The sequence below is a fragment of the Hippocampus bargibanti genome, linkage group LG04, assembly GCF_051943395.1.
Source record: "Hippocampus bargibanti isolate YZ-2025 linkage group LG04, ASM5194339v1, whole genome shotgun sequence".
In the NCBI taxonomy this organism is placed as follows: Eukaryota; Metazoa; Chordata; class Actinopteri; order Syngnathiformes; family Syngnathidae; genus Hippocampus; species Hippocampus bargibanti.
The window spans coordinates 23,067,324-23,093,632 of NC_142737.1; the positions used below are offsets into that span (position 1 = coordinate 23,067,324).

The following is a 26,309-nucleotide window of genomic DNA, read 5'->3' on the forward strand; positions in this document are numbered from 1 at the left end:
CTACTTACCACTGTCACTGTTGTCATCCACTAGGATAATTTCCTTTAGCAGGTGAGCTGGTGTGTGGTTGACCACACTGTGGACAGAGCGCAGTATCACTGATAGTGCCTCATTCACAAAGATAAAGACCACAGAGATCCGAGGAAGGTCCTCCTGATACGTCAGCTGCTTGCACCTGCACAGATAATGACAACATTAGAACTATTCGCTGATACTTATTCAAAATCAAATCCGTCATTGCATTCTTACCACCTGGAAATATATTGTGTAGCTGTAATCAAAAATAGTCATTGAAGTCAAATATTTACAGAAGTCCCCCCAAAAATAAGGTGTTTAGTTACAAACCAAAGCTGGGACTACATTCACCACAATAACAAACAAGACACGACCCAGTAAAATTTTAGAGATGATGAGGACGACAGAAAAAAACAGCAATGAACCAAGCAAGACAGACAAAAAATACTCTAAACTAAATACTATGATCGAAAAATGCCACTATAAATAACCAAACTGGTGAAACTCTGAGTCACACATGCACAAAACATGATGTAGAAAGACAATTTGTGGACACAAAAGACTGGCTGACAGGAACAGGTGATAAAGATGATAAAGGCACAGCAAAAAAGCAACAAAAAAATATTGTCAAAACAAAGTAAACAAAAACAGATTACGACACTGAATGTTATCAAAAAAATCTCTGCAACATGGTTTTTGGAGGCACTGATTGTTTTGGGTAATCAATGCCAGGCTGATGGTCATCCAGGACGACACACAACACTGTGCTTGACATTGGACATGGGGCTTTTTCTCAATCAGGAAAATGATCATGATGCCAACTATTGTATTGCAGTGGCTATACTAAATGCCTCAATGGCGGCTGCAAGTTGTTTGAGCAGGGGCAGGTGGCAGGATCAGGACAAGGCAGTGAGTGGCCCGGTGGTCTGCTCAGCTCAATTGTGACATGGTCAGGCAACTGGAGCAGTGACCCCAGATCAGCAGCCTCAGAGCGTGTGCCACCGAAGAAAGTATGCCAAACAGTTACTTGTAAAAAATATCAGTATGTCAAAAATACTCAGAAACCATTAAAATGTTTTTGGCCAGTGTAATCAAGGATGTCAGTAAATCAGGGAACTAAATCACAAACAAATACAGGGGTGGGGTGTGGGTTACTGCTTTTTAACAGAGATTCATATGGATTTGCATCATGAACCACAGAACCGTGAACCAGACGTGTTAAGCGCTGGTTCACTGATCTGTGACATCATGTCCTTATACAATACCTACACAACATGACGTGTTGTTCAGACCAACCCATTCTGCTTGTTTTTAAAAATTCTGAAAAACTGTTTGAACTGAAAGAGGTCTATGAGAAAGATGAGTCTGCACAATGTTGCCCCAGCAGGAGAAAACCCATGAGACACAACAAAGTTGGTGCCATTCATAAGAAGAAGAACCTGCTTTAACAAATTACAATAATAAGCTGCTCTCACCCACCGCACTCCCACCTGTAGTCTTGACTAATTTCTCCTCAGAATAAAACAATGGGAAGAAGATCAATGTGTGAACAATGTATTGTTAACCCTGCTGCAGTCTTAAAGAGTACCAGTATCAGTATCACAATCAGTATCACATCCCAGATTCACATTGTTCTGAAAGTGAATGACAGGATTGCCATTCAGTCCGGAATACTGGATGCATCAATATCTCACACAAATTATCTCTCACAATACAAATTATTCAATAAAAAAAATCTATGAGTAAAAAAAAATCTGACTTGTTGCCAGGAGACCAGGAGGTCTCTCAAATGAGGAATTCCATTGTCTGGTCGTTTCCTTCAGCGTGTTTATCGTAATTTTTGGGGCTCTTTTTTATGGGATGGTAGCCTTGTCTTGATCTGATCTGTTCAAATCATAAATGTGTGCAAACTGTGTTGTTCCCCCGAAAAGAAATAGGTTGTGTATATAACTCTGCAATTCTTGTTGGTGTGTGATGCTGCCTGTGACATGAACATAATGTGTTGGCATATTTTGGCATATTTTGTTATTTTCCTCTGGTTTTCCTCTGCTTTTTTTTTTTTTTTTTTGGGGGGGGGGGGAGAGTTAAGCTTTTTGAGTTCTTTCTCCACACAGCAAACTGTGTAACCACCTTCTCTTTTCATTGGCAGCATGATCTTTTATGTCCACAAACTGCAGGTGTGTCTTCTGGAAGGACAAACTCATTGTACTAATCACTGGTTCAGATCATTAATCACACAGACAGTCATACACAGACACAAACATGCTGATCAATGTAGAACCAAATTATTTTTGTTGTAAACAATTCAGTTCCAGAATATTTTTCAATGCAGGCAGATTTATAAACCTAATAGTTCCAAAGAGAAGTTACACATAATTAGCACCATAAATCACCCATTGTGCAAGGATGTCCCAAAGGGACCAGCTAATTTGATATATTTATATATTAAGGGTCAATTTGAATGTTTGTGGTTTATTCATGGAGCATTCCAAATAATCCATCTGCAAATATCCCGCAGCAGGTGAGGACATCTTGCTTTTTATAAGAAGAATTATGAGAGAGATATGTATTGAACTAGGACATGGTAGAGCTTAATTTGACCCTTATCGATGATACAAAACTCAATAATGAACGCATCATAAAGAACAGAGGGGGGGACTGCCATGTGTAATAAATGAATTATAAAGAACAGGGTACTTCCATGTGTTTTCACAGTAATGATCCCAATAACTGACGTTGGAATTATGCTGGTCTGCATTTTAAAACCTATGGTATCCGCGGTCATTGAGCTGTCGATGGAAAGACAAGACACATTTCAGAAAATGGAAACAAAGCAAGAAGGGGCATACTTTTTAGGTCGGTAGTCTGGGATGCTCCTGTCCAGCGAGATCCTGTCACTGAGCGGAGCATTGTAGCCGTACTCTTCGTACTTCCCATCGGCATCACGGCTATCCTCCCCAAGTGATGCAGCAGCTCCCCCTTGACCAAGTCCGCCGGGACCCTCCACCAGCCCCATGGGATTTGCTAAACCTACCAAAAAATGACACGGAGGATCAGAGATGGATGCAAAAGAATTGGCAGATTTCGGTGCGCAGAGGAAGCATATAGAATAGCAGCTGATTGACATTTGATGGCAGTATCCAGAGATAGCAGGAGTAGTTCCGGTACAGCAAGGCCTCATCCGGAGGGCATCATTATGCTGTCAGTCAATGACACAGCTGCAAAACAGTGACTTGGACAAGGACATGACTGAGCTCCACAACAGAGGAGTTGCTGAGAGAAACAATGGTATGAGACCATGGCGGAGAGCGGAAAAGAAAAACTAATGAATGAATGATAATGGTCTGATTTCCAGCCATCACATCAACACAAAACTACCATTGTGAGAGAACTGAATTATTATTCTGATTATCACTGATAATCTTGGATATTGTTCATTACATACTGAGAATGAGAGGCGATCTATAATGTTGTCGTCAAATACACAGTACACAGTACTGTAGAGTACGCAGCAGTCTGGAGAAAGAATAAAAGTGCCTTTATATTGTTTATCATAAGCTGTACAGTCAGTAACAAGTCTCACGTTGCGGTTTCTGGATCTGGAAGTCAGTGTGGTATATGGACATGAGTTGAAGCCTGAAACCTGTACAGATGACATCCAACTTACGACCGGGTTCCATTCTGACGAAACGGTCGTAAGTCAAAATGTTCATAAATCGAAATACATTCAAAATTTTGAATATAGACTCGGTGCTAAATGATTTGCAAATGACCTGATTCGGAAGCCAGGGGGTTGGGCAGGGCGTGTGTCTGGGTCATCGGTGTTCTACCGGTTGTCCTCACCCCGGCCTTACCCCCCTCTCCGCGCCGACGCACGGCTCGACCCTGCAGCTGTCTGCGACGCCGACGCGCCCGATCCACCACCTCGCGCCGAAGCAGAACGAACTATCTCAAAGAGGCGGCGGCGGCGCCGGCCGTGGGCCCAATGCGGCATTCTCGTTGCGCCGATCCCGTGCGCCCAAGCACCGATGACCGACCCTCCTAGGCTCTCCTCCTGACCGAGCCATGCCCAGTGTCGCTGAACAGTCCCCCCTCTGGTGCCATCACACGGTCGATTGCTGTGCAAGAGTGAGATGCTGGCTGGCTGACCAAAATTGTCATACGTTTATCTATGACCACTAGCGCATTGCGGTGCAAGGCGTAGAATTTTAAAAAAAGTGTCTCGCGGTCATGGTCGTAAGTACAGGTGGTTTTAAGTCGCACCGGTCGTAAGTCGGATGTTACCTGTATATATCTGAGGATGTTAGTAGCAAATGACAAAACGATACACAGAGTCAAAAGAAGCCATTTCATAGGTTATGCATCTATTTGTGATTATGCTTGCATCATGCATTTAGTGATCATTTACATCATTTGTGTTATAAAAAAATACACGAGGTGAAGTGGCATCAACCCTTGACAAGAATGCTTTTAATCTTTAACAACACAGGAGTATAAAATAAATGAATACAAAACTACATTTTTAATCCAACACCAGATGTTACATTGTGATTTTGAAATAGTAATAATAAATGCATTGTGCAAAACTGGCAAGACAGTGAGAGGGAATATTCTTTAAGCCGAGACTCCATGAGGGTTTTTTTTAAATCACCATAAATTGACTCCCCAAGTAGTTCTTTTTTTCTCTCTATGATCGTGAGACCTTGATCATCCACCATCCACAATACATTATGCTTCCTTAGTCTGATGCAATTAATACTAGGATTTTACATGCCAGACTTAAAATAGCCCTCTACAGTGATTAAGGTCACTCATCATGACAGTAACTTTGAACAGACATCACTGGGATGTTGTGACATGTTATCAAAGGGAATAGTGAATGACAGATTTGATCTCTCAGTCCTGCAACTTCCCATACGCTTTGTAAATCTTCATTTAAGATTGATGTGCAAAGACACAAACTAGCATTCTGATCACTTGCAAAATGCGATATGCATTACAAATGCTGTACTTAATATGCTCCTGAAACAAAGATAATGATGTTCAGATTTTCTTGACGCTCTGGAGAGGACCCTAATATTTTTTACTCAACTTTTTGACGATACTTATCGAAACTAAATCATATAAGAAACGGTTGTCATACCACACAATTCTACACCATGTGGTTCCAGTGTTCCATAATACCCAATTGGCTCATTTCGCCAGACAGAAGGACATGGAGAGTTAGGAAATAGCACACAGCAGTGCGGCACCCACTGCAGTGTAACTGCCATATTTGGATGGCATTGAAATACTTTGTGTCACTGAAGATTTCTAATGGAGTTGCAGTAAAATTAGGATTCTCCCATGAGATGGATTATTGTTATTTGACAATTAGGGGTGGGGTTCACATCACAGTGCATCCATATGGCATCGTAGCAATGTCACAAAACCACACAAATTCTCTCTAGAGCCGGAGACAAGAGAGGGGGCAGTCTCTCTGTCTCTGCATGAGACTCGGAAGCAAAGATGCCAGCGTTGTTTCTTTTTTTTTTCTTGATTTATTTTTTGTTATTTAGCAAACTGAATTAAATTCCACTGTCGGACCCGGGACACAAAAAGGTTGAACAATCACATACAGTATTCTACAAAGGTGGTGAAATCATCAGGACTGTGTGTCTGGAAACAAACTGATGGTGAAATAATTCTGTTTGCTGGACATGCAAGCATTCAAAATTGATGTCTGAAATACTTTCTTTCAAAATAAACATGTTGGTAAAATGTAAAACGCAGAGAGAAGAAAGTTGATTCTTGGAGCCATCTGTTAACCTTGATAGACTGCTTACTGGAGATTTTGTGGAGACAGACTGATAAAAGCTAGGAATTGTTTTGGTAGAATGCCGCCTCGGTGTCTCGCCATAGCCTTGATACCGCCCTTCTGATATAATAAATATGTTGTGTGTCCATGATGTGAACACACTCGTGATCATGCAGCTATTGTCTGTAAATCATGTGTGTCCAGAATATTCTGCAAATAAACCCTTCGAAGGCACTGTTCATCGACTCCAGCTTTTATTTGGATTAACAAAATACTCATCATCCGATATTAACGAACATGTGGAGGAGAGAAAGCCACTCTCCTCCAACAGTTACATGAGGATGTGTGCTGTTATGTCCTAATATTAAATCAAGACAGCAATGCTTAGTGTAAATATTGATTCATCGACTGCTAAAACATAATTCTTCTGCTTTTGGATCAAACATTGTGTTGTGCATTGGCATGCTTTATATATATATATATATATATATATATATATATATATATATATATATATATATATATATATATGGATAAATACATGAGCAAAGCACAGAAAGGCATTAGTAGAGATACTATCCACACAACCAGGATCTACAGCAGTGATATCGGAATGTCATTCGGGCTGGAGAAATGTAGTCGGATGGTGACTAAGAGGGGCAAGGTAGTCCACACTGAAGGGGTCTCACTCACTGAAGGAACAATAGCAGACATTGAAAACAGCTACAAGTACCTCGGTATACCACAGGCCAATGGCAACCTCGAATTAGCAACAAGGAAAGCGGCTACGACCAAATACCTCCAGCGGGTGAGGCAAGTCCTCAGAAGCCAGCTCAATGGAAAGAACAAGACCCGGGCAATAAACAGCTATGCCCTGCCAGTGATCAGATACCCTGCAGGAATAATAAGGTGGCCAAAGGAAGAGATTCAGACCACGGATGTTAAGACCCGAAAACTCCTCACCATGCACGGAGGGTTCCATCCCAAGTCCAGCACCCTGAGACTGTACACAAGCCGTAAGGAAGGAGGCCGGGGACTAGTGAGTGTGAGAGCCACTGTCCAGGATGAAACATCCAAGCTCCATGAATACATCAAAGAGAAGGCTCCAACGGATGATGTACTCAGAGAATGTCTCAGTCAATGGGGAACAGAGGATGAGGTGCTGGAAGAGGGACAATCATGGGAGGAAAAGCCCCTACACGGGATGTACCACCGAACCATAGCAGAAGTGGCTGATCTCAGGAAGTCCTATCAGTGGCTAGAGAGGGCTGGCCTAAAGGACAGCACAGAGGCACTCATCCTGGCTGCCCAAGAGCAGGCCCTGAACACCAGAGCCATAGAGGCAGGGATATACCACACCAGACAAGACCCAAGGTGTAGGTTGTGCAAAGAGGCACCTGAGACAATCCAACACGTAACTGCAGGGTGTAAGATGCTGGCAGGGAAAGCCTACATGGAGCGCCATAACCAGGTGGCTGGCATAGTCTACGAAACATCTGTGCGGAGTATGGACTGGAAACCCCAAGGTCAAAATGGGAAACACCTCCCAAGGTGGTGGAGAATGACCGAGCAAAAATCCTGTGGGACTTCCAGATACAGACTGACAAGATGGTAATGGCCAACCAACCAGATATCGTGGTCATAGATAAAGGGGAAAGGAAAGCCGTTGTCGTGGATGTAGCGGTCCCGAGTGATGGGAACATCAGAAAGAAGGAACATGAGAAAATCGAGAAATACCAAGGGCTCAGAGAGGAGCTGGAGAGAGCCTGGAAGGTAAAGGTGACAGTCGTGCCTGTGGTGGTCGGAGCACTTGGGGCAGTGACCCCCAAACTCGACGAGTGGTTGCAACAGATCCCGGGAACAACATCGGATATCTCGGTCCAGAAAAGCGCAGTGCTGGGAACAGCACGGATACTGCGCAGAACCCTCAAGCTTCCTGGCCTCTGGTAGAGGACCCGAGCTGAAATGGGGACAGACACCACCCATGGTGGGTGAGACGAGGATTTTTTTTTTAATATATATATATATGAGATGGATTATTGTTATTTGACAATTAGGGGTGGGGTTCACATCACAGTGCATCCATATGGCACAGTATATATATATATATATATATATATATATATATATATATATATATATATATATATATATATATATATATATACAGTAAAGTCTCGTTATATCGATATTCAAGGGAGTCCAAAAAAATATCGATATAACCGGGACTATCGATATATCCGATCCTGCGCCGAACTGCATTAAACAAAAGCCGCCAAAAGAGGGCAGTCAAGCGCCATATAAGAAACGGAGCTGGCCATTAGCTCCCTTTTTTTTTGGGAGATGTTCCCCCAATGTTGCCTCAAAATGGCACATATAATTCTTTAATGATTGTAAACATGTATGCTTTAATCTTCAGAACTACAGTGTATTTGAAACGTATTCATAACTGGATGTGTAACAAGAAAGCATATTATCCGAATCTGAAACCATTGTTTGGATTCACAAGCAATGCAAGACGTCTTGGCGTGAAGTCATTTTTATTTGCATTTGAATAAAAAGTGACATCGGCTGTCCTTTAATACACAGTATGGAATGTTAATAATTTTCAAAATCATCGCGCTTCAGCAGACAAAACAAGAAACATTGTTGCAAAAAACGATTGCATTCATATACAGTACAGTGGGCATGTACATAACACAACAGGGAAACTGCAACGCTTACATCTTACTGTATTATGTATACAATTTAAAAAAGTCATCAATCTTCTTCTGCTTCCCATTTTTACCTTTTAACACAAACACTTCAATCTCGTCTGCTACACACGAGCTAGCGTCTGAAAATGAAAATGGCTCTGCTACACGGGTGCTGGGCACGTAACCAAGTCACCTGACCAAGTCGACCAATGGCGCGACTGATGGCGTGACACGTAACCAAGACACGTGACCAAGTTGACCAATGGCGCGACCGATGGCGTGTCACGTGACAAAGTCACACGGCCAAGTCGACCAATAGCGCGACCGATGGCGGCTCATGTGACCAAGTCGACCAATGGCGCGACCGATGGCGGCTCACGTAACAAGACACGTGACCAAGTTGACCAATGGCGCGACGGATATATCGATATAAACAACAAAAATGGCCGGCGGGGGATGAAAAGGAGCACCGTAATAACCGGATTATCGTAATGACCGGGTATCGTACTAAACGGTACTAATTATACATAAAAAGACTAGAAATGTGCAAGGGAAATGAAAATAGTATCGTAATAAGCGGTACTATCGATATAACCGATATCGATATAACGAGACTTTACTATATATATATATATATATATATATATATATGCAAGGGAAATGAAAATAGTATCGTAATAAGCGGTACTATCGATATAACCGATATCGATATAACGAGACTTTACTATATATATATATATATATATATATATATATATATATATATATATATATATATATAATACATTAAATAAGATTTAAGAATTAAACAGGCTGTTCGACACAACCGGCGAAAGTGTACGCTCAGTGGCGGGGTTCTAACAGCAGAGCAGACCCTCCAAGGCTGGAAACTGAAAGATACTGGAAAGTCATATGGGAGAAGGAGGTCGCACATAACAGCAGTGCACAATGGCTGGTCACTCTGAAAGAAGAGCACAGCAACCTCCCTGAACAGAACCCAGTTACCATCACTGCGGCAGATATACAAGAAAGAGTCACAGGTATGAAAAACTGGACCACACTAGGCCCGAATATGGTCCACACCTACTGGCTAAAGAAACTCACAGCTCTCTATGAGCGCCTAGCAGCACAAATGAACCAGTTGCTGATGGATGGGACTCACCCAGGATGGCTAACCGAATGGCGAACAATCCTGATCATGAAGGATTCCTCAAAGGGTGCAGTTCCTTCCAACTATCAGCCAATAACCTGTCTCTCCACAACATGGAAGCTCATGTCAGGCATCATTGCGGCTAAGATAAGTGGACACATGGATCAATACATGAGCAAAGCACAGAAAGGCATTAGTAGAGATACTCGAGGTGCCAAACATCAGGTGCTGGTTAACAGAACAGTCGCTCAAGACTGCAGGTCCTGACATACCAACCTGTGCACAGCCTGGATTGATTACAAGAAAGCATCTGACTCGATGCCACACACATGGATCACTGAATGCTTGGAGTTGTATAAGGTCAACAGGACCCTGAGAGCCTTCGTTGCAAACTCGATGAGGATGTGGAAAACCACACTTGAAGCCAATGGCAAGCCACTAACGCAAGTGTCCATCAAATGTGGCATATATCAAGGTGATGCACTCTCCCCACTGCTGTTCTGCATAGGACTGAACCCCCTCAGCCAGATAATGTGACGACGCTCGAGTGCAAAAAAGGCAGGACTCGAGCGACGGGGTTTGGCGAAGGGGAAGGACCCGAAATACACGACGTGACAGGCTTGGAAGGAGCAAGAGTCTTTACTGAAACATGCATTAAAAATAACAAACAGGGAAGAGTGGAGGAACTAAACAATGGCAGACCTGGTAACACGGTAGTGGTGACGGCAACATCCAAAAATAATCCGACGGAGAACGGTAGTGAGCGATAGGCAGATATAGACAGAAGGCACAATTAGTGAATGACAATCAGCTGTGGGAACCCAGGTGAATGATTATTGGAGGGGCCGTCTCCCGGGAGTGGCGGAGGAGGTGACAGGAGGGGCGGGGCGCGCCCAGGATGGCAACGAGATGTGACAGATAATCGCCAAGACAGGCTATGGATACCGCCTCAGAAATGGAGCTACGATCAGTCACCTCCTCTACATGGATGACATAAAGCTGTATGCTAAGAGCGAAAGGGACATAGACTCCCTGATCCACACAACCAGGATCTACAGCAGTGACATTGGACCCCTCCACACTGAAGGGGTCTCACTCCCTGAAGGAACAATAGCAGACATTGAAAACAGCTACAAGTACCTCGGTATACCACAGGCCAATGGCAACGTCGAACTAGCAACAAGGAAAGCGGCGACGACCAAATACCTCCAGCGAGTGAGGTAAGCCCTCAGAAGCCAGCTCAATGGCAAGAACAAGACCCAGGCAATAAACAGCTATGCCCTGCTAGTGATCAGATACCCTGCAGGAATAATAAGGTGGCCAAAGGAAGAGATTCAGACCACGGATGTTAAGACCCGAAAACTCCTTACCATGCACGGATGGTTCCATCCCAAGTCCAGCACCCTGAGACTGTACACAAGCCGTAAGGAAGGAGGCCGGGGACTAGTGAGTGTGAGAGCCACTGTCCAGGATGAAACATCCAAACTCCATGAATACATCAAAGAGAAGGCTTCAACGGATGATGTACTCAGAGAATGTCTCAGACAATGGGGAACAGAGAATGAGGTGATGGAAGAGGGACAATCATGGGAGAAAAAGCCCCCACACGGGATGTACCACCTAACCATAGCAGAAGTGGCTGATCTCAATAAGTCCTATCAGTGGCTAGAGAGGGCTGGCCTAAAGGACAGCACAGAGGCACTCATCCTGGCTGCCCAAGAGCAGGCCCTGAACACCAGAGCCATAGAGGCAGGGATATACCACACCAGACAAGACCCAAGGTGTAGGTTGTGCAAAGAGGCACCTGAGACAATCCAACACATAACTGCAGGGTGTAAGATGCTGGAAGGGAAAGCCTACATGGAGCGCCATAACCAGGTGGCTGGCATAGTCTACCGAAACATCTGTGCGGTGTATGGACTGGAAACCCCAAGGTCAAAATGGGAAACACCTCCCAAGGTGGTTGGGAATGACCGAGCAAAGATCCTGTGGGACTTCCAGATACAGACCGACAAGATGGTAATGGCCAACCAACCAGATATCGTGGTCATAGATAAAGGGCAAAGGAAAGCCGTTATCGTGGATGTAGCGTTCCAGAGTGATGGAAACATCAGAAAGAAGGAACATGAGAAAATCGAGAAATACCAAGGGCTCAGAGAGGAGCTGGAGAGAGCCTGGAAGGTAAAGGTGACTGTCGTGCCTGTGGTGGTCGGAGCACTCGGGGCAGTGACCCCCAAACTCGACGAGTGGTTGCAGCAGATCCCGGGAACAACATCGAATATCTCGGTCCAGAAAAGTGCAGTGCTGGGAACAGCACGGATACTGCGCAGAACCCTCAAGCTTCCTGGCCTCTGGTAGAGGACCCGAGCTGAAATGGGGGACAGACAACACCCATGGTGGGTTGGACGCTGATTTATATATATATATATATATATATATATATATATATATATATATATATATATATATATATATATATATATATATATATATATACAGTAAAGTCTCGTTATATCGATATCGGATATATCGATAGTCCCGGTTATATCGATACTATTTCTATGCACGCACTGAGAAAATTACATGCAAACAGGGTCGGATATATCGATAGTCCCGGTTATATCGATATTTTTTCGGATTCCCTTGAATATCGATATAACGAGACTTTACTGTATATATATATATATATATATATATATATATATATATATATATATATACCACTAACGCAAGTGTCCATTAAACGTAGCATATACCAAGGTGATGCACTCTCCCCACTGCTGTTCTGCATAGGACTGAACCCCCTCAGCCAGATAATCGCCAAGACAGGCTATGGATACAGCCACAGAAATGGAGCTACCCAGTCACCTCCTCTACATGGATTACATAAAGCTGTATTCTAAGAGCGAAAGGGACATAGACTGCCTGATCCACACAACCAGGATCTACAGCAGTGATATCGGGATGTCATTCGGGCTAGAGAAATGTAGTCGGATGGTGACTAAGAGGGGCAAGGTAGTCCACACTGAAGGGGTCTCATACCCTGAAGGAACAATAGCAGACATTGAAAACAGCTACAAGTACCTTGGTATACCACCGGCCAATGGCAACCTCGAACTAGCAACAAGGAAAGCGGCTATGACCAAATACCTCCAGCGGGTGAGGCAAGTCCTCCGACGACAGCTCAATGGCAAGAACAAGACCCGGGCAATAAACAGCTATGCCCTGCCAGTGATCAGATACCCTGCAGGACTAATAAGGTGGCCAAAGGAAGAGCCACAGATTCAGACCACGGATGTTAAGACCCAAAAACTCCTCACCATGCATGGAGGGTTCCATCCCAAGTCCAGCACCCTGAGACTGTACACAAGCCGTGAGGAAGGAGGCCGGGGACTAGTGAGTGTGAGAGCCACTGTCCAGGATGAAACATCCAAACTCCATGAATACATCAAAGAGAAGGCTCCAACGGATGATGTACTCAGAGAATGTCTCAGACAATGGGGAACAGAGGATGAGGTGCTGGAAGAGGGACAATCATGGGAGGAAAAGCCCCTACATGGGATGTACCACCGAACCATAACCGAAGTGGCTGATCTCAAGAAGTCCTATCAGTGGCTAGAGAGGACTGGCCTAAAGGACAGCACAGAGGTACTCATCCTGGCTGCTCAAGAGCAGGCCCTGAACACCAGAGCCATAGAGGCAGAGATATACCACACCAGGCAAGACCCAAGGTGTAGGTTGTGCAAAGAGGCACCTGAGACAATCCAACACATAACTGCAGGGTGTAAGATGCTGGCAGGAAAAGCCTACATGGAGCGCCATAACCAGGTGGCTGGCATAGTCTACCGAAACATCTGTGCGGAGTATGGACTGGAAACCCCAACGTCAAAATGGGTAACACCTCCCAAGGTAGTAGAGAATGACCGAGCAAAGATCCTGTGGGACTTCCAGATACAGACTGACAAGATGGTAGCGGCCAACCAACCAGATATCGTGGTCATAGATAAAGGGCAAAGGAAAGCCGTTATCGTGGATGTAGCGGTCCCAAGTGATGGAAACATCAGAAAGAAGGAACATGAGAAAATCGAGAAATACGAAGGGCTCAGAGAGGAGCTGGAGAGAGCCTGGAAGGTAAAGGTGACAGTCGTGCCTGTGGTGGTCGGAGCACTCGGGGCAGTGACCTCCAAACTCGATGAGTGGTTGCAACAGATCCCGGGAACAACATCAGATATCTCGGTCCAGAAAAGCGCAGTGATGGGAACAGCACGGATACTGCGCAGACCCCTCAAGCTTCCTTAGGGGACAGACACCACCCATGAGGGGTGAGACGAGGATATATATATATATATATATATATATATATATATATATATATATATATATATATATATATATATATATATATATATATATATATATATATATATATACACACACGAACAGATGTGCCATTTCTACATGAGCTGTCATGATTAAAAATTTGGAACGACTTTGTACAGATAGTGTCAATAAGGGCAACAGTCGCTCTCTCTGAACATATTCCATTACTGTGAGTGAATAGCTGCTGATTTTCAGGTGAGCCACTGAATACATTTTCCCCATTTCTCAAGGCTGAGGAGAATTGATTCTTAACTGCTCGGGACACTGGTTTGTCAAGCAGAGCCTCATCTACATAACGTTATTGGAATACATAACATTCCATCTTGCTTATTTGCGCCTTCTTTTTGCTAAATGTGATGCGCTGCTGTCATGAGCTACACATACTGTGCTGATGCATGCTGTGATTTTGATCATTAAGATGCATTCAGGACATTGAATGTGCATCAATGTGGAGGAGAGGGAAGTGTCACATTTCTCATCATGCAATGATCTTCTTGGAATAGTAACAGCATGGGTTTCTTTGCTATAGTTGGGCATTATAGATAAGAAGCATACCATGTTCTGCAACTGAGCCCATCCTATCTGCACCTTCAAATGGGAAAAAGATGCATTGAGTGACTTGCATGGCTGATGAAAACAGACTGGTGGAAGTGATGGCTCAAACATCTGATGCTGTTCTGTACTATACGCAGGATGCAGACACATCAATTGATTGATAGCTATTATTTGTTTATAACATGAATTTTGTAGTTAGGGTAGTAGTTTAGAGCAGGGGTGTCAAACATACGGCCCAGGGGCCGGAACCGGCCCCCAAGGAGGTTCGATCAGGCCCGCAGGATAATTTGAAAGGGGAAAAATGCATAAAAGACATGGAATTAATATTTTTAATTCGCTGAATTCGCTGCATCACTGAGACAGACTGAAAACAGCAGACGGTCTCAATGCGCCATCTGCTGCTTGTTACGACGTTGGTCTCTACCTCTCCGCTACACCCTCATTAGCCAAAATGTCGTTATCCAAACGGAGAAAAGTAGATAAGGAGTGTAGAATTTTCAAAGAAAAATGGACCACGTCCTATTTAATTACAGAGATGCACGGAAAACCTTTGTGCTTGGTGTGTTTGCAACAAGTTTCGGTATTGAAGGAATATAACATTCGACGCCACTACGAGACTCATCACAGCGAAAAATATGATGGGTTGCAAGGACAACTGAGAAGAGAAAAAAATAACATTTTGCTGGCGGGTCTGAGGAAACAGCAGTCAACTATCATCCGGAGCAGAGAAGTCAATGAAGCAGCGGTAAAAGCCAGCTACCTAATTGCTACCGAAATAGCATTAGCATCCAAGCCGTATTTCGACTGTGACTTTGTTAAACGATGCATGATGAATGCGGCTCAACTTGTATGTTCTGAGAAGAGACAAGCTTTTGCCAATATTAGCCTGACGAGGAATACTATAGCAGAGAGGATGCATTGCATTTTCCGTGGCAATTGACGAGAGCACTGACATCACAGACGTGGTCCAACTTGCCATATTTATTCGAGGAGTTGATGAGACATTGACTGTTACTGAAGAGTTTCTTGAGTTGGTGACAATGATGGACACCACAACAGCCGAGGACATTTTCGGCTCTGTCGTTGCTGTATTGGACAGAGTTGGAGTGGACTGGTCCTGCGCTGTCAGCCTGGCTACAGACGGCGCGTCATCCATGGTCGGAAAGAAAGCAGGTGTCGCGACAAAGTTCAAAGACAAAATACAAGCCCTTAATGGAGGAGATCGTTTCTGGACATTTCACTGTATTTTGCACCAGGAGGCATTGTGTTGCAAGTCGCTGAAAATGGACCATGTCATGGAGGTGGTTGTTCGCACTGTAAATTTCATCCGGTCCAGAGGTCTGATTGACAAACTTTAAACATTACCCACAGCTTGCCATACCACACTTTAATGTTAGTCAGCAGCTTCAAAACAAAAGTTCTGTGATGGAATTCTACTGTTCATACAACTCCATAAATTTTCAGTATGTATTGTATGTGTATGTATGTTTCATGTATGAAGTTTACAGATTTGCAGGGCAGGTGAACACTTTCTTCATTACACATTTAAAATCACTCTCCTTAGTTTATAAGGTGTACGCAGGGGTTACATTTAGATTTTATATGCGTATGTATAAGTGGTTTAAAATTCTCTTTCTTTAAAAGTCTACTTTAATCTTAAAGTGCATTACTATATTTTTCAGTACCAATTAAAGTTTTGTGCCTTTGTACAATCAGTGGGATCAGTTGCAATGCATATTTGTGAATGATAAAAGTAAATTGCACATTTGTCTAAGGAAATATGAGGTGTTTCATGAAACGTTTTGTAAAAGGATAGTTCATTAAATGTCAACATATTCCGAATGTTCTTGTGCTTCTTTACACCAAAACAAAGGAAAGACATGATATTTTTGCAATTTTTAGCAGAGTATGGTATAATTTTAATGGTCCGGCCCACTTGACATCTCCCTAGGTCGTATGTGGCCCGCGATGCGAAATGAGTTTGACACCCCTGGTTTAGAGTTTACACATTTTTCCTGTGTTTGTGTGGGTTTTTTACATGTAGTTTGGCTACCTCCTCATTCCAAAGAGCGAGACAAACCCAGAAGGCGTGCAAAAGGTAAGGAATGAGATAAACATCAATTGAGGACACAAAAAGACATTCGTTGAATGAAGATTGAAGTTCCCGCCGCACATTGGTCATGGCCATCACCCAAAAACCAGCCTGGCCAGTCAATAGACTCATGACAAACACGGATTTAGAAACCTCACGGGCGTAGCGGAGGGTTGCTGGTCAAAAATCAAATAACATGGATGAATGAAAGAACCTCATGATCCATGGTCTCCACCATAATGTGACAGATGTGGTATGTTTAGTTCGACTAGAGGTGGACACACCACACTTGACAGCACATGGCTCAGATGGGAGTGTCCCTCTGCTTAACATGTATGAGCAATTCCACAATCCAAGTGGCCAGCAAGGCGTCAGTTCGACTGAACTCCTCAAGCGTGGCCTCCTGTTGTTCCATCAGTCTTCCTTGACTGGCCAAGGCTTTAGAAAATGTATCCAAATCTGCAGGGTTGAATTATTCTTTTGTCTCTTGAATGATCCGGTAAGAAGTGGATCCCACAAACACAAATAAGGATAAGATCAGGACCAAAATTAGTCAGAAAACACAGAACCTACAAAGTACAATAAAATATGCTGATCTCAAATAACCAGGAAAGGAAGTCATTAGGAATCCAAGATGGCGCCCGAGTAGGCAACTGTCAGCAAGGGCTCCCATGAGCCTTGCTTTTTTGTTGTTGTTGTCTTGTTTTTGTGTTTTATTTTGTCACTTTGTGTTGTTGTGCATCGTGTGGAACGGATACAGATTGTTTTTCAGCATTTTCGGCCACGACATTCATCAAGGAGGAGACTGTGCTGAACGGTTGCGCCTTTTCGGCAGTAATAATATGCCAGTGCTGTTTTTGAATGGGAGGAATGTCGACGCCATTCAATTGTCATCGCTGGACACCAAAGGCGCCATTGTCCTTTTTTTGCGCCTGTAATGGGCAGCATCTTCACAGCCCCACTTTGTTCAGTGGAAAGGTCGGTGCTGTTGGACAGTCTGCGGCTGAATGAATGCATGGCTTGAGGAGCCCGCGATAAGAAGAAAGGAGCGTCAGCGCAGAGCGCCGATGCATATGTGGAACTGTCGCGGCTTGGAATTGAAGCGGATTTATGTCGGACAGGAGATGTGAGACAATCTCTTTTTGTCAATGGATGCTACAGCTGTGTGTGTGCTTTCAACATTTAGCTTGTGGTCGACGTGCACATTCCACCATGATGTCCCTGATCCACTGGTGAAGAGATGCTTTGATCCTCTCCTCTTTCATCTGGAACTGCTTCGTGTAACAAAGGGGGTACAGAAAGTGCTTAAGAATGAATGACTCTGTGTCTTTGTGTTGTCATGTTATTTGTTATGTAGTATTTTTTGTTCTTTTGACTTCAAGACGGCGCCGCGAGAGTGGCTGCCTTTCCAGCAGCTCCTGTATTCCAGCAGCTCCTGTATTTTGTTTTTCTACTTTATTTCTATTCCTTTCATAACTTTGCTGCTGTGAAATGTAAATGTATCCACTGCGAGACTAATTAAGGCAAATCAAATCCAATCCAATCAAAAGCAAGGAAAAATATAAACATTGTTTGCCTGTCACTCAAATGATAAGGAAATCCAATACATGAGAATGCTAACCAGGAAATAGCAGCAAGAAGTTTTCCATGAAAAACATATAATGTATATAAAATGTGACGAGAAGCTAAGATAAAAAAGTATGAAATGATAAGGAACAAAGCTGAAATAATCTGTTGGCCAGTTGTCGGTGTGGCTAAAGCTTTAAAGGCAACTGATAATGGGACATGATTACAAACATGTGCGGCTCCCCCATCGGAGACATTTTATAAATATTTGCTGAGAAAAAAAAGTAGTTTATTGCAAGAAAATCTGACATCATATATTGGGATATATTCTATTAATGGGACATAAATTTACTTATATTGGAATGGAAAGGGGACATTTGGAGTTAGATTGTTTTGTTTAAGTGTTTATTAACTGAGTGTCTGTGTGCATGCGTGCATGTGTCTGTCTGTCTGTCTATTTATGATAATGACCTCCCACAGGAGACTAGTATATAATTTGTTTCATTATTATTCCACAAATTGCAAAATTTCTACCAATTCCAATACACTACCATTATATTACACACATAAAGACTAATATAAAATTTTAAAGAAACAATAACCTCAGAATGTGCAATAACTGGCCATGTAAATGGGAACAACAAACAGGCAGAACCAGGAAGCAATAAATAGCCAAGTACAAACTATCATGATCTGGTTGGCGACCAACGGGTGGAGCTGTCGGCCCTGCCTGCACATGCACAGGTGCTGGTCCTTTCCAATCAGTGACACTCAAAAGGACCCCCGGCACGACCATTCGGTGTCGGGTAATTGTTGAATGTCTTTGAATGCTGTTGTATGCTTTGTATGCAATTGTATGCATTGTGTGCTGTGCATGTGTTTGTTTAACCCTGGCGGACTTTTAATCTTGGTTTTATTTTGATACTCTGTATTTTTTTCTGTTCAAATGATTTTTATGTTTTAGATTTTGTTCCTGCTGACTTTATTTTAATACAATTTATCATACACAACCTCCTGCTCCCCCCTGCCTGCTTTTTGGGATCCACACCCACCATCACCACCTTGCAAACCGTGACAGAAACCCAGTGACAGACATGGAAATTCATACAAAAATAAAACAAACATTCCCCGAGAATGAAACAATAGCCAAAAATCAAATGCACTCCACATTAAAACAAAGTACAGTGATACCTCAATTTACGAACCCCTGGTCTTACGAACTTTTCGGTTTACGAACGTTACATTTATGGTCATTTTACCTTGGCATACAAACTTTACCTTGGCATACAAACTTTTTTCGTACACGGAACTGCCTCAATGAGTGATGTGTTGTTCGCAAACGAGCCCGTTCTTCTAACAACAGTATGGCAGCCGACTGTTTTTGTCCTCTTTTCTCCACCCCCAGTCTTCGGTTAAAGCCATGTGATTGGACAAGAACGCAGTGGTGGGGGGTGGTTTAAACATTAAAGAGACAGGCAGACGACAGCGAGAGAGTTTCAACTTTGATCGTTCAAAGGCAGAGTGTAGACTGCAAGGTTAAAATATCCAATCAATCAGGGTCCACAAACATCTCGCACAAGCCATCTGTACACTTGATGCAAAAAGCTATCAACCCAACTAAACTGAACACAATTGATGAGGAACTGTCATGATCTGGTTGCCTACCAGCGGGTAGCAACGTCAGCCCTGCCTGCAGCCTCGCAGGTGCTGGTCGTTTAATCACTGACACTTAAAAGGACACCCGGCACGACCATCCGGTGGCTCGGTTAATTGTTTGCTGCTTGTTTGCTGCATGCATTGTGTATGTGTTTGTTTAACCTTGGCGGACTTTTACTTTTGGTCTTCTTTTGCTACTTTGTATTTTTTCCATTCAGATGATTTTGATGTTTTACATTTTGTTCCTGCTGACCTTTATTTTAATACAATTTGTCAAACAATCTCCTACTCACTCCTGCCTGCTTCTTGGGATCCGCACCCGCCATCACCACCTCGCAAACCGTGACAGAATGAACCGACCAACCATCAGATCCCGCAGGTACATCGGACCCGTCTCATTTCCACCCTGTGCCTGGCAATGCTACGTCCACGTTAGCGCAAGCCTCGTCGAGTTTGAATTGCGTCACTCGACGAGCCGTAACGTCCACTTAAAGGCCCGCCGAGACCTCCTTCCAGGTGGCCGTCCAGGGTGACACTGGGTGACTGGCAGTGTACGCCCACGTCCAGCCACGCTGTCGTCGTGCATGACGAATTGAGTTTCATCACTTTGCTGCTGTGAAATGTAAATTTCTCCGCTGTGAGACTAATAAAGGCATATCCAATCCAATCCAATCCACGACGAGCCGTGCAACGTCCGCGTCAACGTCAGTCCGAGACCCCACTCACCGCTGGATCCCGGAGCGGCTGGACTGGTCTCGTTCCCCCGGTGTCGGGCAGTTCACTCCCACGTCGGCGTCCAGCCGAGACCTGGTCCCATACGGCCGTACGGGGTGCCATTCTGCGCCTGGCAGTTCGACGTCCACGTTGAGCCATGCGCCGTCGCGTGAACGTGCGAGAGGGATCGCACTCACGCCCACGACGATCCGTGCCGCGTCTTCGTCCACCCCAGGCGGAGTCCCGTTCCCATCAGGCCGCCGCCCGTTGTATGCTGGAGGGGCAGCGGTTGCCATCTCCACCGACCGTTCCCTGGCAAGTGGACCTTTTGGGAGACTGTTGGGACTTCTGGAACCAGCCCCTTGAAGGGGGGGTACTGTCATGATCTGGTTGGCGACCAACGGGGGGCGCTGTCGGCCCCACGTGCACCTGCACAGGTGCTGGTCGTCCCGATCAGATTGGCGACCAGCGGGTAGCCATTCACCATTCACTCCTTTCATCAGCCCTGCCTGCAGCCTCGCAGGTGATGACACTTAAAAGGACACCCGGCACGACCATCCGGTGTCGGTTCATTGTTTGCTGTTTGTTTGCTGCATGCATTGTGTATGTGTTTGTTTAACCTTGGCGGACTTTTACTTTTGGTTTTCTTTTGATACTTTGTATTTTTTCTGTTCAGATGATTTTGATGTTTTACATTTTGTTCCTGCTGACTTTATTTTAATACAATTTGTCAAACAACCTCCTGCTCCCTCCTGCCTGCTTTTTGGGATCCGCACCCGCCATCACCACCTCGCAAACCGTGACAGGAACTAGATACAATTATCAAAGAGAAAACATCTACAATGGATCATTCCTCAAAATGGTGAAAGAAGGTTACGTTCTTCATCAAGTGGTTAATGCTGATGAAACAGTTTATTTCTTTAACTATAATACCATAGCACTTTTTATTATACGTAAAATAAGGTATATTTTGTGTAGTTTTAAAGCTTAGAAAATTAGAAAGTAGAAAATTATGTTTTATGGGGACCTGGGAATGGATTATTTTCATTTTAATGGTTTCCTATGGGAAATATTTTTTTGGGATACACACTTTTTGCCTTACACACTCTTGTCTGGGAACCAATTAAGTTCGTAAGACAAGGTATCACTGTAATAGCTATTGAAGAATGAGATATAGTTAATAATAATGAGATAAACATAATGAAAGGGGATGTGGACATGTCACAATCTAAAACTAAATCATCATATCATAACATTGTAATAATAATAACACATTTAATTTCTGAGCACCTTTCAAAATTCTCAAGTTGAGCTTTGTGCAGTACTTATGAGCAAAACACAGCTCCATGAGCTGGTTAACAAGCTTAAAATATTTTCAACTGATTTGCGAAAGGCGGTGGTATTCACAGCTAAGCTTGGCAGCTGATGACCTTCATCTCGATGCTTTGTGTGGCAAAATGATCAGCAAAGAAAGGCTGAATGTTTTTTTTTTAATGGCAGTCAAGTTGTCTGCCATCAGGAAACTATTGAAGGCACAATTCCAAGTCTTACTTATGTCCTTACAATCTAATTGAACCTCGGCGTAACCACCATGACATGCCATTGGAAGGCAATAAACAACAGAGAGAATGGGTGATTATTTTGTATCCCTGCTGGACACGGTAATAGTCTCCCTGGTATTCTGAGTAGACCTCTCACCAAAAGCTATGGCATGATTATGAGAAGTAATCACAATTTAGAAATTGCAGTTAGCTTTGGATACTGAATATGATTGTTATGACGAAACAACTCAAAGTCAAAAAGTCAAAGTCAGCTTTATTGTCAAATATGCTAATATGTAAACAGCTTCTTCCCCCAAGCCATTAACCCTTTGAACTCTTCAACAGTAGCCAAAATGGAACTGTATAGTGCCACTTAGCAGTTTTTTTGACGACGATACTAGTGCAGCGTGTTCTACCGGAAACAAATAAAGATGATTCTGATTCTGATTCTGATTCTGATGTATGACATACAGCACAGATGAAATTATTGTCCTCTCGGACCCAGCATGCAAGGCACTTATAATTACTTTAACAAACATAATAAACATGAAAACGCCAATTTGCCGAGAGAGGGACTCGTACAGGGATTGTGGCAGGATGTGCCGACAGGCAGAGATTGTCCCATCCAGCCTTCCCTCCATCCATCTACCTATTCATCCATCCATCGAGTCAATCAGTCCGTCCATCCGTCCATCTATGCATTCATCAAGCCATCCATCCATCCACCCGTCCATCCAGCCATCTGGCCAGCCATCCATCAATCAGAGGCAAGGTACAAAACTGTATATCCTTGACTGATCGCCAGGCAATCGAACATCAAATATAGACAAATGCGCATTATCAATAATCTCGATGGATGATGCAGATTCTTCAATTCGGAAAGGAAAAAAAAAGAGTTTTGAGTGAAACATAATTAAACTTCATACAATTCAATCCTCTTTGTACAAAGTAGAAATCTGCATGTGTAACGTTATAATTTTATGTTGGCCACGTCCTCTCTTCAATCATGTGTAGACTCCACAACAACCTAGTAATCACAAAATGGCCTGTTTTATATTGTCATTGCCGTGATAAGCTTTGTGCTGTCATATTATTTGTTATTTAGTTTTTTGTTTTTTGTTTGTTCTTTTGACTTCAAGACGGCGCCGCCTTTGCAGCAGCTCATGTGTTTTGTTTTTCTACTTTCACTCCTTTCATCACTTTGCTGCTGTGAAATGTAAATTTCTCCACTGTGAGACTAATAAAGGCAAATCCAATCCAATCCAAAACAGGTATTTGATGGTTTATTGCACAATGTATTTATCAAATTTCTTCCACCTATTCAGGAAAAGAGGTTTTCCCATTTGACTGTGGGCGAGTTATGGTGCAGTCACCTGTTAATCTGCAGCAATTTTGTGACCAACAACCATCCACACACAGCAATAGCAGTCTTCACTGACCACAACGTGTGATTTTTGAAACATGGGCGGAATTGTGATTACCGGGAAAAATCCCGCGAAAACACGAGGTGAACATGCCAACCATGCCAACTGAGAGTCAAAGCCAGAACTTCTGACTGGGATTGCAATGTTTTATTTGTATTTTGGGTTCAGTGAGAGACCCATTAATTAAAAGGCTTTTGAGATAGTTGTGCTCTCTGCTGGTGGTCAATCTGAACTACATCAACACTGGTATTCAAGTTTCAACAGTACAGGTATTGACACAAATGAATAATTGTGAAATAATGAAATCAGAGTCAATGATTAAGTAGAAACCAGTAAGCGACAAAACACATTTTTGACATCCTTCCAATATTTGGCCTCGATATCGCTTGGGGTGTAATCTTTACATTACAGGATTTGTGATTAGTCACCTAATTTTACAATTTACAATATGTACATGTTGTGTATGCTGGTACCAAATAGCCCACAGCAGAAGTAAAAAAAGTAATTTAACAGATGCATAATATTCAACCAATGTCGAGTTTGATGATTTATAAACAGGTTTGAATGATAAACGTTATGAAGTTCATGTTAAATGACAACACCTGAGAGGTTTGTATGTATCTGCAGCTGTGTCAGAGTAATATTACTTATATTGCCATGCAACATGAGGGGCATGAATCAATTACAGTTGCCACTGGTAGAGTCATATGTCATACTTGAATGAGTGATATGAGTTTATGATAGTATTGTACTAAAATTACAGTATGTGCTTTCGAGGCTCTAATGAGCGCAATTGACCGTTGCTTCACATTGTTGTTTTTCCAAAGTCTTACTTAGTGAATGAGGCTGTATGCAATGAAATGGGCTGATTTTCAGTTGAATAGGATGACTTGAGTAAATGTTGATGTGATTGTGGATATTATTATTATTGTTATTCATACGGTAGTAATCTCCCTACCATTGAGTTGATTATAGACAACATCCTCCAGCCTTTCCAGCCGCTGAAGAATAGACTGCCTGTCCACCAAGTTGGTAACTTTACCATGTCTGGCACGCAACCTCTGGTCAGAAGCACGTCTGATCTGGACGAACTCCTCAGAACGGTCCTGGATTCTGCAGTAGACCGAGAACAGGATGATGCCCAAAAACACAAGAATGTTGACGGTCAGCAAAGTTTTGATTTTGCGTGCCACGGCCATGTAAGTGACTTGCGAGTGGCGGCCGAGTCTGAACTGTTCATGTGCGTATTTGGCCAGCTATGCTGATATATCTGGAGGGTGACTTCACTTTGGGGAAAAAAGATGATAATGATGGTGAAGAACAAGGTCAACGCATGTTGTCGCTCGTAGAGCAGTTGAGTAATCCGTACAGTACCACGGACAGCTCACGTGGGACGTTGCGAAAGCAGCCGATGCTGACTTGACGGTGCGGTGCTCGGCGATGTTTCTTCTTATTGCCGGCAGTCGCGCTTTATAGCAGAGAAATTATTCCACGGGACGCGTTTATCATCTCAAACAGCCCACGGCAGTTCCGAAGCGTCTTCCCCCTTGTCCGTACTGTGGAACGTCGCCGCTCGGTTAGCCCGAATATGTCTCGTCTATCTTTCGGGGGGGAACACAACAATAACACCCTCCTGCTATTTCGAGCTCTGTCCATTTGTGAAAATGGGAACCCCAGCAGCTTAACCTCTGCTACGTGCACACATGCTTCAAAATAAACTGGAAAAAATATACACCTAGGCCTATCTTCCTTTAGCGAGTGCGGTCCTTCGACCGGAGCCTTAATCGTAGAAGCGAGTCGCCCTGCAAAGCAACGATGTTTGGCGTCGGGGGGAGGGGGGGGGGTGCAGTCCGCCAGTGTGGCATGCTGTCTCTCCACCACGCAGCCGAACAGCTCGACGCGTCGCGTCCTAGCGTCCACGAGCTCGATCGAGCATGAATAGTCATGAGCTGGATTGGGTTTAAAGCACAGAATCAGTGACACAAAGTAGTTCCACTTGACGGAGGAGCAACGTACTCCTGTTAGCTGCTGCCGTGTGAATGAAATGTCGGTACTTGGATACGCCATGTGAATTGCTTTCGACCTATCTTTGTCCATGTATACGGCACATGGACAGACATTTTGGAAGATGTTAAAGTCCCCCCAAAAGCACACGCATTATTCCTATAAATTTAAGTGGCCGTATTTGCGTGTAAAATGGGTGTTTGTGAACAAAATGAACAAAACTGATGATACCACATTTACCAAAGATGGTCAGTGAAACTACACCAAATGTATAAAAAAGTCGGCACACATATCATAATAAGTCTTATTTCATCCAAATCAGGTAACAAAACACACTTGTATTCCAAGTGTATGTGATTGAAAGATGAATGAAACAAACAAAAAAAAAAACAGAAATACAGAAAACAAATAATATGTGTCCTACAAAAAGTGAGACATATCTTCCAAAAAGTGACATTTTCAAGTTCCGTGTTTTGGTCAAATTTTGTTTTGCATGACAAAAAAAAACCCGTAACATTTAAACAGAGGTGTTGTAGCCATTGAGCAAAGGAGCACACGCTACTGAATCGATGAGAAGGTTTCTTCAGCCGTCATCTGTACTTTTTTGAAGGTGTCGGACATTTCGCCTCCTATCCAAGAGGCTTCGTCAGCGAACTAAAGTCTTACTGGTCGTATCGACCCTATTTATATATCCCTAATGTCCAGACATGGCGGCGCCG

General features: G+C 43.3%; 1 protein-coding gene across 1 annotated transcript; it reads right to left on the minus strand.

The window, feature by feature from the left end:
- On the minus strand, positions 1–25,349 carry LOC148899490 (polypeptide N-acetylgalactosaminyltransferase 9-like). Its single transcript, XM_088993956.1, has 3 exons — positions 24,545–25,349; positions 2,865–3,045; positions 1–175 (listed from the first exon to the last, which is right to left on the minus strand). Exons 1-3 carry the CDS (start codon positions 24,783–24,785, stop codon positions 1–3), a joined length of 597 nt encoding a protein of 198 aa, XP_088850082.1. The 5' UTR covers positions 24,786–25,349.
- Positions 25,350–26,309: the final 960 nt, after the last annotated feature.